Source organism: Dermacentor variabilis, chromosome 6 (assembly GCF_050947875.1).
Source record: "Dermacentor variabilis isolate Ectoservices chromosome 6, ASM5094787v1, whole genome shotgun sequence".
Taxonomy (NCBI): Eukaryota; Metazoa; Arthropoda; class Arachnida; order Ixodida; family Ixodidae; genus Dermacentor; species Dermacentor variabilis.
In genome coordinates, this window is record NC_134573.1 from 169,933,245 (window position 1) to 169,959,857 (window position 26,613).

Here is a 26,613-nt window from a genome sequence, read left to right on the forward strand (position 1 = left end):
TCAGCCGGTTTTCTTCTTCTAGCTGCACAGCGTCCATACGAACCAGTGCGTAGTATGGCGTTGTGCGGTGTGGTGTGCTGGGATGTGCCGTTGCGAACGTGAACTACACCAGTTTTAAGATTGTGGCTAGTATAATCTCCATCCAATCTGCTTTGCCGGTTGCCATTTCATGCTTACATCTACTCTCGATTACGGGAAAGCCAGCAATTTTTTTTTCACTGTTTGCCGAGCCGTTGCGGGACAGTCGGCAACGACAGCGCAGATCATCAAAAACATCAGGCTGTGCCTATATATACCCCTCTCAAGAACGGATGCTGCGCAGCAACTTCAGTCATTTGCTTGTCGCATCACACTTCTACGATGGAATTCGCCGGGTTTCACCAACTCACGCTTGCAGACTCTCGACCCTGACTTGCGACTTCGCCTGCTAGCTGGACTCTCCCGTCGCGACACAATTTTACTGTGTCGCATGTAGTCGGACGTCACCTGTTCGTTCCTAATAGGAGTGACCAACAGTGAGGCGTGTTATTTGTGCGGACGCGGTGAGACTCTGTGGCACCTTCTGTGGCATTGTCCATCCTTTGACGCGCAACGACGTACTCTACAAGTTAAACTCAGCCTGGTAGATAATAGAGTAGGAAGATATCCTGCGACCATGACCTACGCATGCATTCTTGTATGCGAAAGGCCACACAAGCCCTTCTGCACTTCTTGAAGGCTACTGGACTATACGAGCGCGTGTGACAGCGGACATTCGTCTGCGACTGACTCTGCAAATTACAAACACCATTAGCGTTAAGGAGTCCGGCGTCGGACGGCGTTTCGGCCAAATAATTTTCGGACCACTCATACCCGAGCCCTCCATGTCACGCAAGAAATTGACTGAACTAATTGAATTTCTCAAGCTACACTACGTGAAAAAGTCGTAAACTACGACTCACACACAACCTACAGACATGATAGCTCTCGGATTGTAATGTGACTATACGAGAAAACATAAGTTTCTAACGCGAAAACTCAAGAAACCCCTTCGCACACACAGACCAGCCGCGGTGTCCGCCATGTGCGCGCCGGCGCCGTGTGTGTCTTGGGGGCCACGGAGTGGCTCGCCCGGTTCCTTGCAGTACCTCCCGCTGGCTCTCGCCTCCGCCGCATCGCGGCCCACGCAGGTGGCCGCGCTTCTACCACGAAGCTCGCCTTCGTGCATAGCGTTCGCGGCCAGCGTTTCCCGGAAAGCATTACGGTTACATACGCTGCAGCTGCCGGGAAGCGTGAGAAGCATTCGGGGATCTTTGACAGCTATCGCGTTCCTCTCTTAAAGGCGATGCTTAAGAGGAAGCTCGGGTGCACCTGTCTAAAAAGATGTAAAAGGAGAACTCGTTTTTTCTCGGTAACCAGCCCACCAAATTTGACGAGGTTTGTTGCATTTAAAAGACAAACTTAAAATCTAGTGTCTGCTGGTTATGAATTTTTGATTTACGCTGTCAATTGTTATTAAAAATCGGCAAAAATTGAAAATTTTAAGAAAGCGAAACTATCAAGTGTACAACTATGTAACTCAGCAAAGTAAAATGATATCACAATTCTGTGAATTGCATCTAATAGTACATCTAAAGAGGACAAAATTGATATGTTACACATGAATCTAAAAAATTGAGTAATAAGGAAATACAGCTTTTGCAGAACCCTTGTACACAACGAAACGAATTCACGTAAGATATAAAATTACATATCCAATTTGTCCGTTTTTAATCATCTAATGATTGCCGTTTACAGAAGCGCGATATCGGTTCTTAATAAAGAGCTACTAATTTGTAAATTTTCTGCTTCTATATTTTTCGGACTTTCGAATTTTCGAAAATATTTTTAACAAAATTCAGGCTCTAAATCGAAATTCCGCTTGCAACAGTCACTAGAGTTTGACTTTCTCTCTCAAATGCAACACATTTCATTTAAAATCGGCCCGGGGGTTATCTCAGAAAAACGCTTTTGCATTTTACATGTATTAGAATAGGCCGAGTCGGAGTTGGGTCCGAGCTAAAGCTTTCTCTTAAGCGTCCTCCAAATTTTTATTTTTATTATCTCTCCTTCTTATATATTCTTCCCCTTTTCCCTTCCCCAAGCGTAGGGCACCCAATCGGGCACGTCCTTGGCTAACCCCCCTACCTTTACTTTTTCGTTTCTTTCTCTCTCTCTCTCTCTCTCTCTCTCTCTCTCTCTCTTGGATGAGTTGGATCACATATACCTGTCATTTCCGTGCGGAACATACACAAGGATGACGCAGGAAGAAATCACACGAAAGAGCGGAGTTCTGTAGTTGCAAACATCGGCGCTTGAATTTTACTAAAAATAATTGATCTCAAATAATATTTCGAAACAGTTTGAGGTCCTTAAATTTATTCGGCATCTCGTAACTGCAACAACTTTCGTTCGATTCTGCCCCTGTCTCAAATGTATTTGAACAAATGAGTAGACTTTTGCAAAATTGAGGACCAACATTATAAGTCAGCCTTAGCCCGCCACACTTAAGCAAACTGTTCATAAAACACATCAGTCAAACATAACGTCGTCCTGAAATTCACCTGCCTGTCACTGAGTATTGGATCCACTAAATATTCTTCGACTTTTGGTGTATATATACACCACGGCCTGCAACCGCATTTCATGAATAAAACACTTTTTTTATTTTTCTTGAAGATTAACGTACTGTATCAGTGGTTTGGGGGGGGGGGGTTCAATCATTCGCTCCGCTTTCTGTTATTATTTTTGCCAGCCTTTATTCCTGTCGTTGTCAGTCCCTACATGTAGTTCAAGAGTGTGTGCCCCAGGCATCGACATGTTACCTGAAGCGAAACGCGACATTTCCTCACGAGACGTTCCCCTGATAGACGGCAGGAAATGGCGTGCGTGTTGTTTTGTCGGCTGTTTTCTCCGCAACTAACGAACAATGAAATCGTGGAAACTAGCGAAGCGCCATCGTTTGCCCAGCATTTGCCGGGGGCTTTCCAGGAATCAAGACGTATGCACTGTTCCTTTCCCCGCACTCATATTGATGTGCCAAATGATGTCCTTATGATTACCGAAGCGCATGCTTTCCTGTAACAGAGCTTCGTGGTGAACGAAGGGGAGAAGGAAGGATGTTTGCAAACGGATCCTGGAGCTTTTGTTATTGTTATTGCTTTTGTTATTGTCGTGTGCGAAGGATTGCATTCACGTACACTGCGCCCTTGAGCGAGTTTTTATTTAGACGGCATTTGCAGTCTCAAGTGCGTCGCCATCCACGCACACGCCAGGGTTACTTATCAAAGCAAAGCATGTATAATGTCGTTCGTTACGAGCTTCCTTGTATAAGCAACCACCTTCGATTCAGCATTGGCACTGTGCGCTAAAGATCACAACCACCCAATGCTCCACCAACGTGTTCGAATAAGAGAGGGCAGGCATGGAGCGATCCCTCTATATGCAATCCGTGTAATCTATGTAATCACTGCAGTTTAGTACAATCCGCAGAATGCCCTCCTGGCGAAGAGGACACTCTTCGTTTTTTTGTTTTTTCATTTGCAGATATTTCGAATTTGTAAAGAAATATGTTCTGAAATTGTATTTCGCAATAATACGTAAAATCGGTCCCGTTGTCCTTGGCAGTCAATGAGGAAAGCATTTCAACACAACAAAAACGTCCACAAAACGTGATCGGCCATTTCGTCTTGGCACAGCGAGCACCTTTTGGCTGCATAGCTATTTTTATTGTTACCTTTAAATTTGACAGCGTGATCGTTCTTGAAGTAACGGTCACTACGCACTTGTTTGAAATGGCTTACTTGAAATAGCTCACAGCGCTGTAGATACCTGACAGTGATCAAGATGCGGAGCGCGCAATGTTAAGCAGGCCTTTATTTATCGGTGGTGTCTTGACGAGTGCCAGGAGGATGGTACCGTTGCGTGAAATTTGCATGCGATCTGCGTGCGTGAGGAGTGAGCGCGCTTCTTCGTAGCAGCTCCTCCAGTGTGCTGGAACTGATGTGATTTTTCTGTGTTTGAGAGTTTGTCCTATTCGTCGAGCACGTTTCAGCGAGCTCGCCCAATTTGTTTTAAATGGCCTGTTCTTACTTCCATTCGATTTCATGCGCGTCATTCGTTGACAACTTTCAGGACTGTCGCAGTTCGATCAGTACCACTCGTGCGTCATTGCAGTTAAATACCTATACGAGTAAAAGCAAAGGTAGTTAATTCGTAAAGAAGCCGAGAGAGGCTCGTCCGGATACGTCAGGCGCGTGCTACACGACAGGACGGGAAAGAAAGGGGAAGCAAAGAGAGTGAATGAGTACGATGTCAGTGGAATAGAAAATGAGTTTTACATTAAAAAATGAAGTGTAAACGTGGTATCGGTGCATACGAAGAAAGCAAAACACATAAGCATTGAGGGAACACGCATGCTGGTGATACCGATTTCCTCGTGTCGTGTTCATGAGGTCATTTATCATCGTCAGCTTCGTCATCGCCATGTGGCGACGAAAAACTGGTTTGCCCACATCCACTACTGTGGATCTAAATCACGCCCATGCAGCAATATCCATTTGGGAGCCGGAAGCCTTAGCCACTGCGCTATCCCGAACCTCTAGATAGCTGTGCGGTGTTTTGTTTGCCACGCAGACTCTGAGAGTGGCGGCGTCTGTGCACGGATTTCTTAGGCCACAACAAGCAATAACGCACCGGGCGCAGACGACGTCGTATGCATCGCGAAGTCGCTGTTGTTGAGTAAAAGGGCGATGTCCGCAGTGGGAGCCCGTTTGCTGTCGCAGCGTGCGTGATGGACGCCTGCAGGAGTCGGTGAAGTCTGCTTATTCCTGTTTGCTTGCTTGCTTGCTTGCTTGTTTGTTCGTTTGTTTGTTTGTTTGTTTGTTTGTTTGTTTGTTTGTTTGTTTGTTTAGTAGCAGCCTCATAGATATGTTGCTCGTTGATTTTGCGTAATAGAGGGTGCGCAGGAAAGCCACTAATTACCTTATCTCTGTAGACTTTCCGCCAATATATCACATGTAGCTATGATTAAGGCAGCGTAAAAACATGACAACATCCGGAAGATCTGATCCGTGTAATAGAAAAGAGGGGCGGTCCGAGAACAGCGCTTCGCAGCCGATGGGAACGACGCGTTCGTATCAGTGGTTCCGCTGTGCGGTGACCGCCCGCGCATAAGTAACTACGGAGAGCACGATTGTTCCGGGACATGTACCGCGGCGGCCCGTCGAGCGAAACCGCCGTCTCCAAGACGGGAGTTCCTTGGAGGAAGAGTCACCGGAAGCGGGTTATGGCACACTCAACCACTGTGTCCGCTTGACCAGCGTCGTTCGCGGTGGCGCATTGCTGCGTGAAATAAACAACACGGCCGCTTTGTCTTGCAGGACTGTGCCGCATACGAACCGCGGCCCTAAAGTTTCCTTCGCCGGTGTGCACGGCGTGTTCCTTATTCGGTGTTTGTTTTATTTCGACCCGCCTTTGCCGTGCCTGAAGATGCGTGCTATCATCGCAGGTGGCCCGTTTTTTCCTATACACGCAGGGCGCTTTGCTTGGCTAGAGAGGAACAAAGACGGACGCGACCAATTCTTTTTTACTCGTTTCGCTTTTTTCTATCGTACAATATCCATCACGCACTCACAGAATGCAAGCTGGGTCTGTTCCTTGGCGCTGGCTTCCGTTGAGACAACGGTTGGACATTCGCTACTGAAGTGGACCTGTCATGGAAGTTTCATGGCGGCCTCTCCGGTCATCCGAGCACATCCGTGAAAGAGCGTGTGCACTGCATTCATGCTTCGTGCCTTGCAGAGTGGTGCGCGAACCACGAGGAAGTAGCCCGAGGAAGGGCAGAAGCCAAATTAATTCTGGCGAGATTCTCGAAACGCTCGCGAATCTTCGGACCACTAACAAAATTAACAGTTCGTCGCTTTTTTTTTTTCTTATATATTACGCTCATTCCGTGTTCTGCAATAGGAGTCTATATTGTATTCGCCGTATTATTCAACATTCCTCTACTCGACGCTCAAGGATTATCGTTGATGGCGTACCTTCTTAAACGGGGTCCATGGCGACAAATTTTCACCCGGTGTGCGTGAGGTAAAGAGCTTTCACCCTGTCTATCGAAGGCTAGCACCCTGTCTATCTGTTTTATCTCGTAAAGTTAAAGACCAACTGCGACCACACTTTGTGCCGCACAAAAGCCTATAATTTAAAACTTTGTAGACATTGAGCAACCGTCGCGCAAAATTTTTCTATTAAAGTGCGAGTGAATGCGTCACAAAAAGTTAGCAAAAATACACGGCCTCGATGATGCCGACAGTGAAAAAAAAATATTTTTTTTTTCGCGGTGCCATGAGAGGGACAAAGACGATGGTCACCAACAAGACGAAAGAGACGATGTAGTGGGGCTAACCATACGTTCGGCCATGCTGGTTGTACCGGCCATATCCTCTGCAGAATGAACACGGTCCCATTTAACCTTATATCTCTGCCCGTTTCAATATATAGGTACACGCCGCTATTACCACTCTCCGGACGTGACACATTACTCAGAACGTTGAGAACCCGTGTGGCTACCGGCGTGGCCTCCGAGATAAGGCGGAGCCCACGGTCGCCCGCGGCTGGCTCTAAAGATCTCGGAGGCAACGTGCTGAGATTTACGTCATATCCGCTAATCACCGGCCGCACGTGCCGTCCGCTTAAGAGGAAGCTTTAGCTCGAGTGCTCCTATCTAAATACATGTAAAAGGAGAATTCGTTTTTCTCGGCAACCACCACACCGAATTTGACGAGGTTTGTTGCATTTACAAGAAAAACTCAATATCTAGTGACTGTTGGTTTCGAATTTTTGAGTTAGATTGTCATTTTTTTATTAAAAATTGGCAAAAATCGAAAATTTTCAAGAAACGGAACTATCAAGTTTACAACTCTGTAACTTAACCACTAAATATGATAATACAATTCTGTGAATTGCACCTAATAGTACATCTAAAGCGGACAAAATTGATATGTTACGCATGAATATAAAAAAATTTAATCATAGGGAAATACAACTTTTGCAAAACCGTTGTAACCAACGTAACAAATTCACGTAAGATGCAAAATGACATATTGAATTTGTCCGCTTTGAATGATCTAATGAATGCCGTTTACAGAACCGCGATATCAGTTCTTGATGCAGAGCTATGAATTTGTAAACTTCGTGGTTCTATTTCTTTCAAATGGTCAAATATTTGAATATCTTTTAAACAAAATTCAAGACCTAAATAGAAATTCCGTGACCAACAGTCACTAGAATTTCACTTGCCCTCTCAAATGCAATAAATTTCATTAAAATCGGTCCAGGGGTTATCTCAGAAAAACGTTTTTGCATTTTTACATGTATTTGAATAGGCCGCGTCGGAGTTGGGCCCGAGCTAAAGCTTCCTCTTAAGGGCTGTTTCCAGGCTGCTAATAAGAAAATTGCGTCGTTAACAGCCTTACAGCTTTGCCAAGATTGCTTCAACGGTGGGGGCATAATTCATAATTCATAATCATAATTGATTCATAATCAATTTAGCCCCAAAGTGAAATTTCGTTGTAGTTGGCCTTTAAGTGTGTCTGTAACGATCCCTGCCCCACCTCTTTACTGCTGGGAAGTTTTTCTTTTTTGCACAAATACTCTAACGTCTCTTGCTTATCGCTACTGCGGACTAGTTAACACACTACCATCACCTTCAAGTCCTAGCGCTTCTGTAAAGTGGACATTCTGACTGGGTGAAAATCTTCGTGTTCGGCAACAATGTGCTGAGTCCTGTCGCCAACACTTTCTCCTGTGTCCTCTCCTTCAGGCAACTAGCTCAGACCTCCAAAAGCAAGGCACTACCTTTTGTGTTGCTTTAGAGTTTTTCTTTGCAGATTTCTTTGTTCGCCGTCTTATGTGTCTTCAACTAAATTTCTGTTTCCATCCTTTGAATCTAATTTACACCGGCTCTGTTTCTCTCGGTTTCATTTTGGCGATTTCGAGTTGCGTACTTGTACTTCAATTTACCCTCTTCGGTTGCAAGTTTTCCTCACCTTCCCCTTCACTTCTTATCCGCGCTTTTGAGGCACAGATGTTTTTGCATTCTGGCTGGCCATTTATTGTCGTCCATGTTCCCGAGTGTTTCCTCAAAACTAACGTTGCTCTGCGCTTTCATGGCTTTAAAATAAGGCAAACCTATGTCGTCACTCTGCACTGCTCCATTTGTGGTTTTACCATGGACACGCATTGTCAATCGGCTAACTGCCTTTTGGTTATCTTCTTACCCGGACAAGATATCTCATTATAAGCACAGAACGGTGTTTGCAAAGGTTAGCGCTGGCACCATTACTCATCTCTAAATTCAAGACGTCTCACGTTACATCATCGGCAGCTGCTGAACTCGCAGCTATCTGTGCTGCTCTGGAGTCTATTGGTCCAAAATCACCACATTCGTGGTTCATCTTTTGTGATTCAAAGGCAGCTCTCCAATGTCTGCTGTCCCTTTTCAACCACGGACCAAATGTGCAATTAGTCGCAGACAACCGACTACTCCACCATTATGCAATCGACAAGGGACACAACATCATCTACCAGTGGATACCGGGTCACTGCGGAATTTCGGGAAATGACAGTGCGGATGATGCTGCCCGGTCGGCCCATGATGGTGCCCAGATTATACCCATACCGCTGTCAAGAACAGAAGCAGCCACAAGTCTTCGCTCCCTTGCACGCAAGCTTACGCTAACTCTGTGGAACACCAGTGAATTCACGAACGCACGTCTTCACAGATTGGATCCAAGCTTGCAACTCCGTCTTCCACCCGGGTTGCCACGAGCGGAAGCAACACTTCTGTGCCGCCTATGGCTCGGCGTGGCATTCACGAACTCCTATTCCTTCCGCATTGGAATGGCCGACAGCCCTGCTTGCGACACCTGCGGCTGCGAAGAGACGATCGCGCACCTCCTCTGTGACTGTCCGCGTTACAATGTGCAAAGAAAAGTGCTCGTGACCGCGCTCGAAAAACTGGACAATCGCCCTTTCACAGAAGAGAAGGTTCTGGGACACTGGTCCAGACGGGTTTCAGCACTCAAGGGCTTAAGGGCTTTGCTCGAGTTCTTAAGGACATGTGAATTGTGCGACCGCCTTTGACTATTGTTGCGCGTAACGTCGCGTTACTGTGTGCATTTCTCTTGTTTTTTTTTCTCTCTTCCTTCTCCTTTTATTCCCTTTACCCCTTTCCCCAGCACAGGGTACTTAGCCGGTATTTACACTGGCTAACCTCCCTGTCTTTCCTTCCCTTTTATCTCTCTCTCTAAATTCTCCGCCTCCTAATATACCGGGTGTTTCATTTTAGTGTTAACAGAATTTTGAAAATTGGCTATGGCATTTAGCACAAACATACTTACTGGGCTGGAATACTCGAACAATTGCGCAAAACTGACTAATGAACAAAATTTCGCTAATAACTTTTTAACTAGCTACATCAGCGCACGCCTCGCAACACACGAATTAAAGCCAGTGATTTCACAAGGCACTCGAACAGAATTTTGAAACTAGCTCAAATTTTTACATAAGTGCAGTCAGACTTGCCGTAAAGAATGCACCGCTGTTACGCTTACTTTCTTAGCAAAGGGCCCTTTTATGCATTGAAGCTTGTAAGTTACAGGGACACCGATGCATTTTGTCGCACACTTCTGGAAAGCATGTCTCGAAACTGGTGTCACCCTCACAGTTCTTTTTCGAAGCGGATGTGACTTTACAGGTAACTACAATTCGTAATTGCAATATGCGGAGTATAGTGACTGGTCTAAATGTTAATTAGCGAGAGTTTGCTAATTACTCAGATCCTGAATTTTACTTTTTGCACAAGTGATGCCTGTCGCTGAGAGTAATCTAGCTCAATACGTAGAATTATGCTTCGTGTCACGGGTGAGTTTTCGATTCTCCCGGATGATAAAATAAAAACGCGTCCCGTATGATCTGACTTTAGCGTAGCCGCATCTGGCTTCGTCCTCAGCTTTTGTTTGCGGTTGCGTTCGCGAGTGCGTCCTTCTTTCGTTTATGCGTACACTGCAGGTATTTATGTTCGACTGTGGCAACGCCGCTGCTCGACCGAAGTGCACCGCACTTGCAGGTCTCCAGCGACACTTTCAGAGCGCTTCCTGGGCGAGAATTTGGCAACCGCCTGGGTCGCGGCGCCGAGCACACTAGAGTGCGCTTGAGTGAAGATGCGTTTCTCGAAGCCAGATCCTCTTCACGGGAATCAGCGGTAAGCGTTTTCTGAATTCGCTGCTCCTTAAGTCGAGCGGTGGCGCTGTGCTCCACGGCGAGATGCGCACAAAAATGCTGGAACGAAAAGCATGTGTGTGCATTACATGTTTAAATCAAGCAGGCCATAGGTGACCTCTCCGCCTCGTTTCATAGGTGATGCCAATAAATCATCATTATCAAGTAGCGCGGAAACCGTGACGCATATTTTGTTAGCCTGTTGCAGCATCCGTCCAGAAGTCACTGTAGACATAGTAACTTTGCCATGAGCAGTGGGATTCATTCATTCCTTCATTCATTATAACCTCAAGATACAGTTGTAAATTGCAGAGCGGAGAGTAAGTGTAAGTGTAAAATGCATTATATCATGATCGCTCACTCCGGGCATGCGCCTCCCCGCAAAAAAAAGTTATCGAGCGATGATGTTAGAATGAGGTCCAGGAGTGATGATGTGTTTTGTGTTACATGTGTTGGAAGTCTTGCGATCTACGATAAGCCGAAGTCAGAGCAAATGGAAATCAACCCGACTGGCCTTGACCGACGAAGGATTAGAAAAGGGATTGGCATGTGACCAGACAATGACGGGGAAATTAAAATCGCCTAAGAGTATAATTTCAGCTCCAGAGAAACGCATGGTAATCTGATTTGAACAATCATATAAGTCATCGCAAGAGGATGAATTGCTTGATGGGGATCGGTAGCACATTATTATTTTTTTTTACTTAAAGTTAGGCAACACCAAGTTAGCTCTAAATTAGTATTAATGCGCACATAAAAATAATTAATAGGTTCTTAATAGTGAGCAGAACATCACCACCAATTTATTTATTTATTTATTTATTTATTTATTTATTTATTTATTTATTTATTTGTTTAAAATGTCCTTACAGACCTCGTATGAGGCACTGGGTAAAGGGGGTGTCACAGGAAAACTAAAAGAGTATATATAGTTGGCATATAAGAAAACATGATATACCTACATTATTAATAGACAGTCTACAAATGTGTGCACTACACCTTATAGAAACATTAGAACATTGCACAAAAATAACAGGACTGCATGGTAGTGTACATATTAGATAAAATACAAAAAGATACGGTTCTTTCGATAAACAATGCAAAAAAATATAGCCACTCTAACGCCATAGGACAAAAAGTACGAGAATAATGAGCGAAATAATGAGCTCATAAACAAGAGAGCATATAACTGGAAAACAAAAGAATAAGCATCATGCATTTTATTGAATTTAGACAGTGAAATATGAACTTATGAGCTGGCGGAATTTATCAGGATTTGTTTCGGAGACAATGAAATCGGGAAGAGCGTTCCACAACCGGATGGCAGGAGGAAGTGCCGTCCAACTGAATGCATGAGCGTAGATGCGCGTGAAGCTGAGGTGATTATATAATCTGCGACATATGCAAGGTGCGACTTGAAGCCGTACAGATTTCCTAGCCGCATGAACGTACTTGTGAAATAATGATATGAGGGCAAAATCACGCCGAATACTTAAGGGCTGAAGTGAAATATCGTGTTTTATTTGTGAGATGCTTGAATTGTAGGTGTAGTTACGTAAAATGAACCTAGCGGCCCTATTTTTAACTGATTGTAACAAGCTTATTAGGTTGTTATGATGGGGTGACCAGATTGGAGAGGCAAATTCGAGCTGGGGCGAACAATAGTCTGATAAGCCAGCTAGCGAATGTCGGAGGACGAATTACATAGGGTTTCGGCATCCAGTGATCTTGAAGCATTAGCACTAGGCACGGACCCAAGAAGGGGCCCGGGGGGTACCGCCTCCCCCCCCCCCCCGAAATTAAGACGCATATGCCGCCCCCCCCCCTTCCTGCCCACGCCACCACTTCTCACACACATTCCTAAAGCGCCGCCAAATCAATGTTGAAGCTTGACAGCTATTCGTCGGTCAACATTGTGCTGCCTTTTTCACGTCTTTTGTATGGTGGTAGTTATCGGCATTTCCTCGTGTGTGAAGGCCAGTTTCCTCATCGATTCGGTGCCCACACGATTAACTCGAGATGCATTCAGTTGTCACCGTCTTTTCGACGGTCACGCGCATCGCTGTTGCTTCGTTAGTTCAACCTTCTTTGTTTAGACTGATCTAGGGACCAGGAAAGGGATTCGGTTCGTGGTCGGCTGGTCTGTATGCATGTGGAACGAGTGTCGGCCAGAGAAAGCACCAACTTTTCCTTTTGCTTCATTATTTCCTCGAGTAACGGCTCACCGCGACGCTGACAGATTCTCGGAACCATATACCGGCGATATGCGTTACATAAGGTAGAAAAGTAAATAATACAAGACAGCGTCCATCATCAGGCCCTGCAATAACCCTTAATCTCATAATCAATATGACTGTCACCCGTTAACTCGTCTTGTTTTTCCCTAATTGTAGAGTTCTTTTCGTGCAAAATTGCCAAGTGGAAACAAGAGCCGCAAGGAGTTGAGAAATGAGGGGATTTACTAAGGGAGAGAGCCAAGGCAACAGCCAAACAGGGAGGAAAAGCGAAAATTAACAAATTAAACGGTTGTTTATGAAAATATTTATGGATCAACATATTCTTATTCAAAATGGAAGTAGAACGGAAAAAGGAAGTGTAGAACAGTCTCGTGCATTCTGAATGACGCTTCTACAGTTATCACTCGAGCCGCCTAATGTAGCCGCTTCTCTGCTGTGCTTATGTAGGTGTTTTTTCTAACCTTCCGTGGTGGGCGTAGTACGTCTACAATCGCAGCGTTCTGCGCCCTACGCGGTTGTACGGGACTGGCAGCCACGCATCGTTACGTAACTTCCCAAATAACAATACGAGTCGGCTGTGGTACTTGGTAGAGCATAAACGAGGGATCCAAAATAATTGTGATTGTTCCGCAAATATATATTTCTCTATAATTCTTCCACAGCTAATTCAAGAAACGCTACTATAGTCGCATTACAACGTAAGTCTGCAGTGAAGCCCCGCCCAAGCCCTCATAACCGCCAGCCACTGTTCCTCCGCGAGGCTGCAAATAATTCGTACTTAAAACTTTTCCTGTTACAAAGGTAAAGCGGTCACCACAAAAATAAAATTATTAGCGCATAATTTTATACCTTTTGCCTCGCCTATTATAGTGGAATGACCAAAGCCCAATTTTTTGTTGAACTAAAATAACACGCTTGCTTTGCTGCAGCTATTTATTGTCAAGTTTCACTTCAGTTGGCAGTGAAGTTTCATGAGTAAAACGGGTTCGGTAGTGAAATGAACGGCACCGCAGACTTTTGAACAGTGAAATGCTCAGACTCCATACACTTTGTTCATGTCTGTTGCATACCTCATTGCTTCCACCGATGAAAAGACTCTTTAAGAATAGCAGACGCTCTGGAGGTATCAAGTACGACGCCATTTTGAAAAGGCCGCATGACGACGATTTTGTTTGCTGCTGTGATTGGCTGGCGAAGTAACACAACCTCGCGCAGTTTTTGTGCCTTGGTTGCCAACTGCTGTTTTTTTATGTTGTATTCTACTAAAGTAATCTTTATTTTACACTTTGGCTTCTTTACTTCTTGGCAGTGCTCATACGCTTCTTTCCTGCGCAAGTCCATTTGACGTAGTTCCTTGTTGGCCAAGTAAAAGAAAGGTGTATCGCATGGGCGTACCTGTAAAATACACCTTATTTAATTTCTCTTTTGTGGGTTTACGCGTGTTTATGGTGAATGGTGGACGTTATTCCCATTTGTACTAGTAAAGTACCTTCCCCCCTCATTTGCATAGAAGTTACCTTGGATTGGACCCTCTCTCCCCCGAAAAAAAAATCCTGGGTAGGTGCCTGATTAGCACATGTAGTAGTAACGTGATGGGTCCAGGAAAGGCTTGGTGCGAGATTAATGCCTAAGTATTTGTGTGAAGTAGCTGAGGAAATTGGCTTATTATTTACACGATATTGGAAATTACAGATTGAGTGTTTACGAGTGAAGGGGGAAATTACTTTGCATTTAGATGGGTTAAGACTCATTAGCCAAGTGTTACACCAATCCAAAATAAGCTGAAGGTCGTTTTGAAGAATGAGGTGGTCATCGGGGCTGGTTATAGATGATATTATATTCGTTTCATGGGCGCCGCCATCTTGAGCTGTTACACAAACAAATTCTGTGTCATATTAGAAGTAAAGTGACGTAACACGGTCATAAAACGCTGAACGCATTTATACAACTATTTCTATGCTTGTGAATTGACTGTAGTAACGCACATTTCGTCGTTAAAGACAGAAAACAGCAGCGTTAACAGCCCAAGATGGTGGTACCTAAACGCTTCTGTAAAATAGCCTATAGGGCGGTTAATAATGCAGTCTTCTGCGAATATTCGTACTTGGGATGCCAAGTCATTTGGAAGATCATTAATGTATATTCAAAATAGTAGCGGCCCAAGAACGCTACATTGTGGCGCGCCGGAAGGGACATAGGAAAGGGGCAAAGAAAGATTGTTAACGATTGTAAATTGTAGGCGATTAGGAAGAAAATTCTACCTGTTCAGTGACATCGGTAAACAGCATAATCCTTCTCACACTCAAACACTTCAGGGTTTGTTCTTTTGCTATTTAGACATGTTTCTGTTAGTATGATAATGTCAGAATTACAGTCGTTAATAATGGCGCATAATTAATGGCACATAATTAAAGCGGTACGTTAATATGACGGCGCATATTTAAAAAGTAATTTAAGAACAGCTAAGAAAAGAGTATTGAAATCAAAGAACACAAAAATGGATTTTAGGGCAATAAATTTAAACATCGAGGCTTCTTTAACAGGAACCGTGGGTGTCAAAGGCCGATGACTGGCACAGCAGAAATGTAAAGAGCGACATGCTCGGAGTCATATCCTCGTTTCAAAGGGGACAACCGGAATCCGTAACCCATCCATCTATAACGTCGAGGAACAACTTCGAGTCGATGTCCGTTCGTAATTGCGTGGGTAAAATCGATTTCCAGAATGTTTAAACCAAGCGCAGTCATTGCTTTCTTCTTTGTCCGCGAGGCGTGTGCGAGGGGAGAGGGCAGCGATCTGTTTCAAAGGCGTTCTCCTTTGCCGATCGATTCCAGTTACGCAACATTGCGGGCAAGCAGCAGCAGCAACAACAGCAGCGGCCGACGCGGCCGGTCCGCGAGAGTATTGCCGGCCTCGACGGCCTTTCTTGTGCGACAGGGGGGACCGCGCATGGCCTTACGGAAGCGGAAGTCACTTCCGGCAACGCTACTTCGCGCGCGGCGCGGTTAAGACTTTGCGGGTGGCGTCTCCCCCAGAAGGGCTCATTAGCCATGCGGCACCCGTGCTCAGCGGCGGCGGCGGCGGAATTCACGCTCACGCACCCCAATCGGGTCTGCGTGTGTGTGTGCGCGCGCGCTCGTGCGGGAATGCGGCTGCTGCGTGCGGTGCTCGCTCAGCACGAGATTCTCGTGGGTAAAAATGAAAGGGGACGCGCGGGCGGGAGTAGGGGCGCTGCTGTCGGAAGGGGTAGTCAAGTTTGCTTGAAAATTTCGTTCGCTGTGGCGAGGTTCGAGCTTCCAGCTGGTGTATTCCGCGCGTTGGAGCAGGAAGCGCGGCGTCGTACGAGGCTCGCAAATTGGACCTGAGCGAGGGCTCGCCCTAAGGCTGCCATTGAATAAGAGGTCTAAGGAACGAGACAGACAAGAAACTTTAATTAGACAAGAAACTTTATTTCAAAAAACGAGAAGAAACAAGAGTAGCAACAGAATAATGATGTTAATCACCCACAGTAGTGACTTTCTGTTTGTTTTTTACGTGGAATATACATGCGTTCGGAATAGAAATTTAATACGTAGCACGATGCATAAACACGAAAGTCTATACACCAATGGAAGTGAACAGCGCACGCAACCACATCAATACAAGGTGTTCTTTCTTTTCTTCTTTAGCTACACCAAAATTTTAAAAATTGCCTGTGGAAGACAGCATTGTTCTAACCCTTGATCTAAATTGCTCGATGAGGGGGCCTCTACTTCTTCGAGAAATCAAAATGCTGAATTAATTGAGTAATCAGCATAAATACGTGAATTAGTTTTTAATTACTTTACACTCACCCTTTCCCCCTTCACTCGTAAACACTCCATATCTAAATACGTGAATTAGTTTTTTAATTACTTTACACACACCCTTCCCCCTTCACTAATTTCCCCCTTCACTCGTAAACACTCAATCTCTAAATACGTGAATTAGTTTTTTAATTACTTTACACACACCCTTTCCCCCTTCATTCGTAAACACTCAATCTCTAATTTCCAATATCATGTAAATAATAAGCCAATTTCCTCGGCTACTTCACACAAACACTTAGGCATTAATCTCGCATCAAGCTTTTCCTGGACCCATCACGTTACTAATACATGTGCTAATCAGGCACCTACCCAGGATTTTTCTCGGGGGGGTGTCCAATCCAAGGTAACTTCTATGCAAATGAGGGGGGGGGTACTTTACACATTTCAATTTACGAATTGTAGCTGGTGAGTTCGCATTGTGTATCCACTTGGAACGAATTCTCAGGGCTGCGCCAGTTTCGAGGTATTGTTTTCAAAGTGTCTGACAAAATGCCTTGGCGTTCCAGTCACTTTCGTGCTTCAGTGCATAAAGCAGTGCTTTCTTAAACAAGTAAGCGGAACAGCAGTGCACATTTCGAAACAGCTGTCATCCTCAGAATTCGTTCGAAGTAGATATGCCTTGCGTACTCACAAGCTACAATTCGTATATTCAAATAGTGCCGTAAAGTAATAATTTAAAGATGAACTAGCGTAACTGTGTTAATTAATGAATTAAGCATTTTGATTTCTTGTAGGAGTAACGGCCGTCTCATCGAGTCCTCAGGATCAAGGATTACAAATGAGCTCTGTGCCTCCGGAAATATATAAATATACTGTGCACCTAAAAGAACACCCTGTGTACCATCAGAGCGTATGGGAATCGGAAACTTGTCGAAGTACTTAGACCTAGCGAATCAAATACCATCAGTGGCTTCCTGGAGGCATGTATACTAACTCGCGTGATTGAATCCCGGCCACGGTGGTCGTATTTTAACGCGACAGCGTTAAGGAGCTCGCGTCACAGAAAAGCCGGTGTCGTCGGCGTCAGCGGCGTTGGCCGTGACCGACAAATCCCAGAAGGCGCTTCATAAATAAAAAAACATCTCGCAAGATGGGCTGGTGGGAGTCGAACCAGGGTCTCCGGAGTGTGAGACGGAGACGCTACCACTTTTACTACCACTCAACCACGAGTTCGATCGTTCAAAGCGGGACAAAATCGCCTCTAGTGAATGCGGTGTTGCCTTAGAAACGTGCCGTAGAAAGTTATACTGCGGTGTATATCGGCAACTATGACCATGTAAATTACAGAAGTAGCAGTTTCACGAGTAGCGAAGTACGTTCCCCCTGCATTTCTTCTGCGCTATGCGCACACGCAGAACCATCTTGCGGCAAGCACAGAAGACCCCCTCCTCGATGTACGGCGCTGCCCCGACGCGTGGCGCGCCACTCGCCCCATCATCGCGTCCGCCTTCATGGCGCGTCGCGGCCCGGATGTTTGGCTCGCGTAGATCGCGACGTTTGGCTCGCGTAGATCGTTTGAGTAGGCGGTGCGAACGGGGTGCGATAACGATATTGCGTTCCACTCTTGAAGGCGAAGCTTTAGCGTCCTCCAATTTTTGATAGGAGCGAAGTACAAAAGTCCCCGTGTTCCGTTCATCGGGAGCACGTTAAAGAACCCCATGTAGTCAAAATTATTCCGGAGTCCCCCACTACGGCGTGCCTCATTATTAAATCGTGACTTTGGCGCGTAAAACCACAGAATTCAATTCAATTTATTTCTTCTACATTGACGAACAAATAGATTAAGTGAAGAGGATGACCAGGAGTCCGTTGAGGGGTGTAAGATAAATATAACAAACTACTGAATGCCTCACCGCAGGGCTCTCAAACTATCCTTTTGATTGTGAGAAAGGGGAGTGTGATGTGACAAGTCGTTTAGCTGTATTTTCACCATCTTCGGGCACTTACCATCCGTCGCCTGCCTGGGCGACGAGGTGTTGTCATTGAACAGCAGTAGCTAACAGTTTCGTCATAGGTGCCAATAAAGAAATTCTTTATTTGCTAGAAGAAAAATTCTCAGCTTAGGTGAAATTTGCCAAGAGTAATTGACGTTTATATATATATATATATATTGTAAGCATTTATGCGGACTTCATCTTCATCTGTACAAAGTCATCATCAATCATCGGCTCGTGTTCGCTTTTGCGTCGGCGCCATTTTTCCTTCTTGGAATAAAGCGTCGTCTCAACCGCGGTATTTCAAGTGGTGGAGGCGCTTTAAGATCCCTTCGACCTCAATCCACTTCAAGATCTCTCCTGGAGCTACGTTCGGGACGCCGCTTACGCCAAGAGGCCGCCATGTCGCAAGACCAGACCGCAGCATCCACCATCTCGGTTCAAGTGCCAGTCACCCCCAATCCCAGCCCTGCCAACAACCGGTATCGCGACCCTGAAATCTTCTCTGGCTTGCCTGGTGAGGACGTTGAAGACTGGCTCGACAACTACGATCGTGTCAGTGAATACAACAACTGGAACGAGACGTCGAGGTTAAACAACGTGCCATTTTACGTCTCTCAAGTAGCCAAGACATGGTTCCTGAATCATGAGAGAGACTTCCGTGATTGGTCATCTTTCAGGGAGCAGCTACGGCGGATTTTCGGCACACCCACGGTTCGTTCGGAAGTTGCGAAAAAGAGGCTGTCTGAGCGCGTCCAGCATCATGGCGAATCGTATACCTCGTACATTGAGGACATCCTCGCGCTTTGCCGCCGTGTCGACAGTGCCATGCCAGAACCTGATCGCGTGCGACACCTTCTTAAGGGTATCGGATCTACTGCCTTCAACGCACTCGCCGCTCAAAACCCTTCGACGGTGTCGGACGTCGTCTCCGTCTGTCAGCGCCTCGACGCCCTGCAGTCAATCCGCTTGCAACCGGACTTTTCCGACAACCCCCTGGCAAACAGTATTGAGCTCCGGTCTATCATTCGAGCCATAATTCGTGAGGAATTGCAAGCGCATGGCTCACCCCCTTGCAGCAGCGCTCACGTCCAACCTGCTTCTACTGACCTGCGCGGTATTATTAAGGAGGAATTGGCGTCCCTGCAGAACGCCCAGCATACCAACGCTTCTCCTTGCCCACAACCGGCTTCTTACGCCCAGATTGCTGCAATGCCAGCCGCGCCGTCTCCAATAACACCACCTGCGCCTGTTCACGATCACCTGGCACCTTTAGTCACTCGAGCTCCGAACCCACCTTACTACTCTGCCTGGCGTTCGTCGAGACCTATCTGCTACTACTGCGGCTTTCGAGGACATATCTCCCGGTTTTGCCGACGCCGCCAGCAAGACGAACGTCGGGGTTACGCGGCCTTTGAACGCGATGAGTCACATCCTCGCGTTTACCGCACTTATGACGATAACCCTCCCGTTCGCCGATCTCCATCTCCGGCCGACTTCTCCAACACCGCACTCAACACACGTGCCTCGAGACGCCGCTCCCCATCGCCGCTCCGACGTTCTGTTTCGCCACTTCGACCTGTCTCCCAACTTCATGTCCAGCGACCGGAAAACTAACCAGTGCAGTTTTTGGAGGGAAAACTGCATCGCCGCGAAGTGCTCCAAGTCCTCCTGAACGTCCTTCGAACATGTTATTGGTGTCTGTGGAGGGTGTGCCTTTGTTAGCTCTGATTGACACGGGAGCTACTATATCTGTTATGCGCGCGGACCTGTGCTCTCGTCTGCGGAAAGTGAAGACGCCTTATATTGGATCATCCTTGATTGGGGCTAATGGAGCAATCATTCGACCATCAGCCCAATGTACAGCACGCGTCTTCATTGATGGTATCTGTCATCACATTAAGTTCGCGATTTTATTCCCGTGCGCTCATGAACTAATTTTAGGTTTGGGACTTTCTCTCGTCAGCGTCCGCTTTAATCTCTTGCCGTCAACGTGTAGTCCATATGAGCGAGACAGTTCATTGCAGCGGGCGTACCGATGAGCCACGACTGCGTTTTCTCACTGCTGCCGATTCTGTACTGCCTCCCGGCCACGAGCAAGTCATAAGTCTCTCTTCTACGGACATCACCAATGGCGACGTGTTCATCACTCCTTACGGTCGCTGTCTTGCCCGTGGGATTGTCTTCGCTTCCTGCCTGGTGCGGTTCAAAGAAAGCTCTGCGTTAATCATCGCTTTAAATGCGACCACTGAGACAATCCTCCTACCTCAAGGCTCCGCAGTGACCTGTTATGTGGATACCCAACCAGTCTCCCTGCTTCCTCTTGCCGCCTCGCAAGCTCTTCCTCAACAAGACAAATCTGCTTCATCTGCCCTTACTTCCGTGATAAGCCCTGACCTTACTGCTGCTCAACATGAAGCGTTGCTAAAATTGCTCACGAAGCACCAGGCCTCCTTCGATATGGATACTTCGTCACTCGGACAGACTTCCGTTGCCTTCCATCGTATCGACACCTATGGCCAGACTATTGTACGCCGTCGTCCCTACCGAGTCTCTTTGGCCGAACGCATAATCATCGAGGAGAACGTCGCCGATATGCTGAAAAGAAACGTCATACGTCCCTCCGCCAGTGCTTGGTCATCACCCGTCGTTTTGGTGCAGAAGAAGGATGGATCGGTACGATTTTGTGTTGACTACCGTGCGCTAAACAAGATCACCCGTAAGGATGTATATCCGATGCCCCGTATCGATGACGCCCTTGATTCGTTGCAAGGCGCGCAATATTTCTCCAGCCTTGATCTTCGCTCCGGATATTGGCAAATCCCAATGCACGAAGCGGACAAAGAAAAGACCGCCTTTTCTACTCCGGATGGTCTTTATGAATTTAATGTAATGCCTTTCGGTCTATGCAATGCTCCCGCCACATTTGAAAGAATGATCGACACGGTTCTTCGCGGCCTCAAGTGGAAAACTTGTCTATGTTACCTCGACGACATCGTCGTGTTTTCCTCGACTTTCACGGACCATCTCCAACGCTTAGATGAAGTGCTCACATGCCTTTCTAATGCCGGACTTCAACTAAACACGAGGAAGTGCCGTTTCGCTAGCACAACGATTAAAGTCCTGGGTCATCTCGTTAGCAAAGACGGCATCCAGCCCGATCCGGATAAAATTTCCGCGGTGCTCAACTTTCCACGTCCACTTCGTGCAAAAGAACTGCGCAGCTTCATTGGGCTCGCCTCATACTTTCGACGTTTTATCCGGAACTTTGCCAGCATTGCCTCGCCCCTCCACAAGCTCCTTGTTAGTTCCAGTTCCTTCGATTGGAACGATCAGTGTGAAGCCGCGTTCCAAGAACTCAAGCGCGCACTAACATCCCCACCTGTTCTTTGTCATTTTGATGACAAGGCGCCCACATTAGTGCATACTGATGCCAGCGGTCACGGAATTGGTGCCGTACTGCTGCAGCGCGACCACGAATTTTGCGAAAAGGTTGTTGCATATGCAAGCCGCACTCTCACTTCCGCGGAAGAGAAGTACTCGATAACCGAACAAGAGTGTTTGGCTGTTGTCTGGTCCATTCAGAAATTTCGTCCATACCTCCACGGTCGACATTTCACGGTTGTGACCAACCACCATGCCCTATGTTGGTTGTCGACGATCAAAAACTTGTCCGGGCGCCTTGGCCGCTGGATACTCCGATTACAAGCATATGATTTCAATGTCATATATAAGTCCGGACGGAAGCACCAAGATGCCGATGCTCTTTCACGATGCCCATTACCACCATCATCGGAGCACATCACATCACCTTGTCAAATTGGCCGCACGGAGGACGCTTCGTCTATTACACCGATTTCTTCCTTGACTTCATCAAACCGCCTTTCAGTGCTTTCCACTAACCAGCGCGCCGATCCCTATTGCCATAGTATCAGCAATCGCCTTAGCGGTGTTTCATCTCCACCCAATGCCAGGCTACGGAAGCAACTCAAACTGTTCAAGTTTGAAGACGACCTGCTCTACCGGTACATTTTTCACCCGGAAGGCCATCGATGGGTTCCCGTTCTACCGCGCTCTCTTCGAACTGCAGTTCTGCAGGCCTCACACGATGACCCTACGTCAGGCCACTTGGGTTACAACAAAACACACGAGCGCATACGCAGCCGATTCTATTGGCCAGGCCTTTCCACGAGCATAGCTAGATATGTTGCCTCGTGCACGCTTTGCCAACACCGTAAGCGACCTACTACTGCTCCGGTCGGGACCCTACAACCACTTCCCTGTCCAGCACAACCCTTCTCTGTCGTCGGCATTGACCTTTTCGGGCCACTCCCACCTACTCCAGACGGCAACCGATGGATCGTCACTGCTGTTGACCATTTGACCCGGTACGCTGAAACAGCCTCAATACGCTCAGGAGCTGCCGCAGAAGTAGCGGCCTTCTTCTTGCAGGCTGTCTACTTACGTCATGGGGCGCCTCACGTTCTTTTGAGCGACCGAGGCAAGACATTTCTTTCAAGCACTCTTAATCAAGTTCTGCAAGCTTCCAACACCGTGCACAAGACAACGTCTAGCTACCACCCTCAAACCAACGGCCTAACAGAGCGATTTCATCGCACGCTGTGTGACATGCTATCCATGTATATTCAACCTGATCATCGTAACTGGGATGCGATTCTCCCATTTGTAACATTTGCGTATAACACGTCTGTTCAACGGACCACCGGATACTCTCCGTTTTTCTTAGTATACGGCCGCCACCCAACCTCATCACTCGACGTTTCTTTCTTCTCTGGCCCTGTCAACGCTTCACCATTCATTTGCGACCAGTTTGTGTCTCGTCTTGCCCAATGTCGTCGTCGCGCCCGTATGAACACTGAAGCCAGCCAAGACGATCGCAAACATCGGTACGATGCCTCTCATCGCGTCGTTTCCTACCGCCCTGGTGACGATGTGCTCCTATGGACCCCTGCGCGAACACCCGGTTTATGTGAGAAGCTTGAGCCTCGATATCTTGGCCCCTACAAAGTCATCGAGCAGACCTCGCCGGTGAACTATCGAGTTACACCTGTTGAGACCCCAACCGACCGACGCTGCCGCGGAACAGAGATCGTGCACGTTTCTCGCCTGAAACCCTTTCATCTCCGTTCCACTGTCTAATGTGCGGCCAGGCTGGCCGCTTCCGTCCACGGGGGAAATTAGTGTAAGCATTTATGCGGACTTCATCTTCATCTGTACAAAGTCATCATCAATCATCGGCTCGTGTTCGCTTTTGCGTCGGCGCCATTTTTCCTTCTTGGAATAAAGCGTCGTTTCAACCGTGGTATTTCAATATATATATATATATATATATATATATATATATATATAACGCTCCTTTCAGGGTTATAGTCCGCCAGTGTTTCAGCTGATACCGCCCGTGGCAAAGCCGTAGGGCTGGTTAAACATCTACATTTTTAAAGTATCCATTGTTGTCTAAGTAGGAGCAACGTCAACGCGGCAGTACGCCTCAAGATTAACCACAAATCCTCACGACACTCTTTGCGCACATAGTGTAGGAACTCTTGCGAGAAATCTGAGGCCACGCCACAGACCGGTGCCACTTGCCCGCCTCCTAGACATTGGCCGAACGACCGCCTCCGCAGCTGTGGGCACGGCCTTCGTATCTGGGCGTGTTATAGTCGATCTCATTACGTCTGATACTTTCACTGCCGCTTGTCGAGAGTCGTTCTCGGTTGTCTTAGAACTATCACCAACTACATATTACATACGTCGATGCTTAATCCTAACCTCGGTAACATATGCTTCGAGACAAACTGGCAGTCCTGGCACGATTAGGCTTTGCGCACCTAACACGCCCTATTGCGCGCGTCAAGGGGCCGGAGCAGTCATCTTCTTGCGTTGTTATCGACTATGCACCGCATTTTTGCCTAGTAAACACGATTACAGAACAAGCGCTGTAGTGCGCACTGTAAGAATTAGTTTGTTCCTTCAACATCAGCTGGCGATGCTTCCCCAAATGAATAAGGGGAAAAAAATAGCAACGCAGCAAAGCTCACGGTCACTTCCTGAAGGTGTCCTGACGACTTCCTAATGATCTTCAGAGGTAATAAACATATCGTAGTAGTTGTACGTCACGTCAGTTGTTTCTTTTTCCTCTCTCTCTCTCTCTCTCTCTCTCTCGCTCTCTCTCTCTCTCTCTCTCTCTCTCTCTCTCATGAGACTTCATTATTAATGATATAATTATTACATTGTTATCAATGCGATGACGTTACCCATAACGACCCTGGCCTTTAGTACACGATCAATTACTCGAGCTTGCGTTCGAGGGCGTACCTGCAGACAAGGATCTTACAGGGAAAGACGCGAAGGAGAGCTGGCTTCGATGACGAGTAAACATAAGCAAAAAAGAAAAAAGCTAGGCGCAGTGTCGTAGTTCAGCTAATGCATGATTGAGAGAACACGGAAGTTTGTCCACATAGATTCAAGGCGAAGAATCATCTTAGCCCGCGCGATTAGCCAGTCTGAGATGGATTCCGCTTCTGTTCAATGTCGTTTCCGTATGCCGCAGTCAAAAGAGACGCGGGTGACCTTAGCCAGGCGTACCAACACGGATGCGGTCAACTGAACCATAAGCACGTCAGGGTCTCTCAGCGCTTCTTTGCTTGCATCGCGCGGAAAAATTACCAAAGAAAGAAAGGCTGCCTTTGTGTGGGCGCGCAGCATGACACGTCTACGAGGTCCATTGGATTATGTGGCTGCAGTGCGAGAGGGACTCGTGCCCGCAACAGACACCTTCCGTGATAACTTCTCCTAGAGGAAAGAGCAGCAACGTGTGCAAATGGTAACGAAGCTGTGTAGCTGCGGCAGTCAAATTTCCGCGTATAGCCATGTCGCATTGAAGCCTGTCCTTTACAGCGGGCAAGCTCGAACATCGACGACACGCTCTGCCGGCGCACTTGATGACCTGGCTACGCCTATTGGCGCAACGGCAGTTTCGTTAATATGAAAACGCAAAGGGCGACAGCGGTGTTGGCAAGAAGGCGGTGCTACGAACCAGCGTTAAGGTTTGGGCTAGTTAGCCGGAAGTGATTGCACTTAACAATGCGCAGACTAGACACTGGGCGACGAAAAAAAAAGAAACACGAGAGAAAGCGCTGACTTCCAACTGGGTCAATTAATTCTTTTAAGAACAAAAGGCAGCGTAAAGGTAGGACGGGAAGTACAACCACTATCGAAATTATCTAAACAGCTGAAATGATATGGGGCATGACCCTAAGTCTGAAAACGTACAATCTGTTAAGCTATCTAAGAAGGAGGTCAACTTCTTGGCTTTGGGATGGAGGAGTTCGGCGACCTAGTACGGGGCATCATGTATCCGCTAGTTCTTACTTTTCTTTTTAGATTTCTTTTTCGTTGGGGGCGAGGTGGGGTTGTATATTATGCGGGCTATCAATAACTATCTCTTTTTCTTTCTGCATAATGTAATGATGTGGGACAACCTTAACTATCACACGGGTTTAATGCAACTTTTCCCACCTTTGCTTTCCAAAGCTAATCGCGTATTCTCTCTTTTCCCGTGCATGCGCTGTGGTCACACCGCGCTGTCTTTTGGCGATGCGACCCGTAACTTTTCGTTTTTTTTTTTTTATGAGGGGGGGGGGGGAGCGGCGAAATGTCGTTCGACGTGGGCAGCGAACGCGGTTTCCTGGTGAGCACATTTAGGGATACTTTTGCAAGTCACGACCGTAAACAGCAGCAACTAGAAGAAAAGCTTTTCACGGGCGTGCAGAGCCTGCTCTTAGCAGCAGTCGCTTCATCATGAGCAATAATTTGGAAGCAGTCACTGCAGAAAACGTGGTCAGCCAGATAGCTGAAGCACACGTTGGGGAATGCGAGGAAGTTGTCGGAGGACCAGACAGTTTTTGCCAATGCGTGGGCGCCATCAAGAAAAAAGAGATACAGCGGAGATTTAGCGGTAAATGCGAGAGAAATGCGTTAGCGTTACGTCGCAGCTCTTTGACGAGCGAGCTGCAACTGACAGTGGTCCGGAGGAGACCACCGTCAATTGCAATATATATATATATATATATATATATATATATATACCATGTGGCCTGCTTTCCACACTTCACCCACATTAACTTTTCTCCCCAATTTGACACTCCTGATCCCAACGAATTAAAACATAAGTAAACAAACTGCCAGCGCAGGAGACGAGAGAGCCGGAAGTCAACAGATCCGAGTGTTGTCCTACATGTAGGAGCTGTCGATCGACGCTGCTGAACCTTCTTC

At 46.8% G+C, this 26,613-nt stretch overlaps 1 protein-coding gene across 1 annotated transcript in view; it reads left to right on the forward strand.

Annotated features, from left to right (window-relative positions):
- The window catches only part of LOC142585729 (uncharacterized), a 160,913-nt gene that overhangs the window by 97,145 nt on the left and 37,155 nt on the right, over positions 1-26,613 (forward strand). Inside the window, exon 2 of the mRNA XM_075696706.1 lies at positions 10,148-10,282. Within this exon, the coding sequence (XP_075552821.1) occupies positions 10,148-10,282 (135 nt within the window). The remainder of the gene's footprint in view (positions 1-10,147; positions 10,283-26,613) is intronic.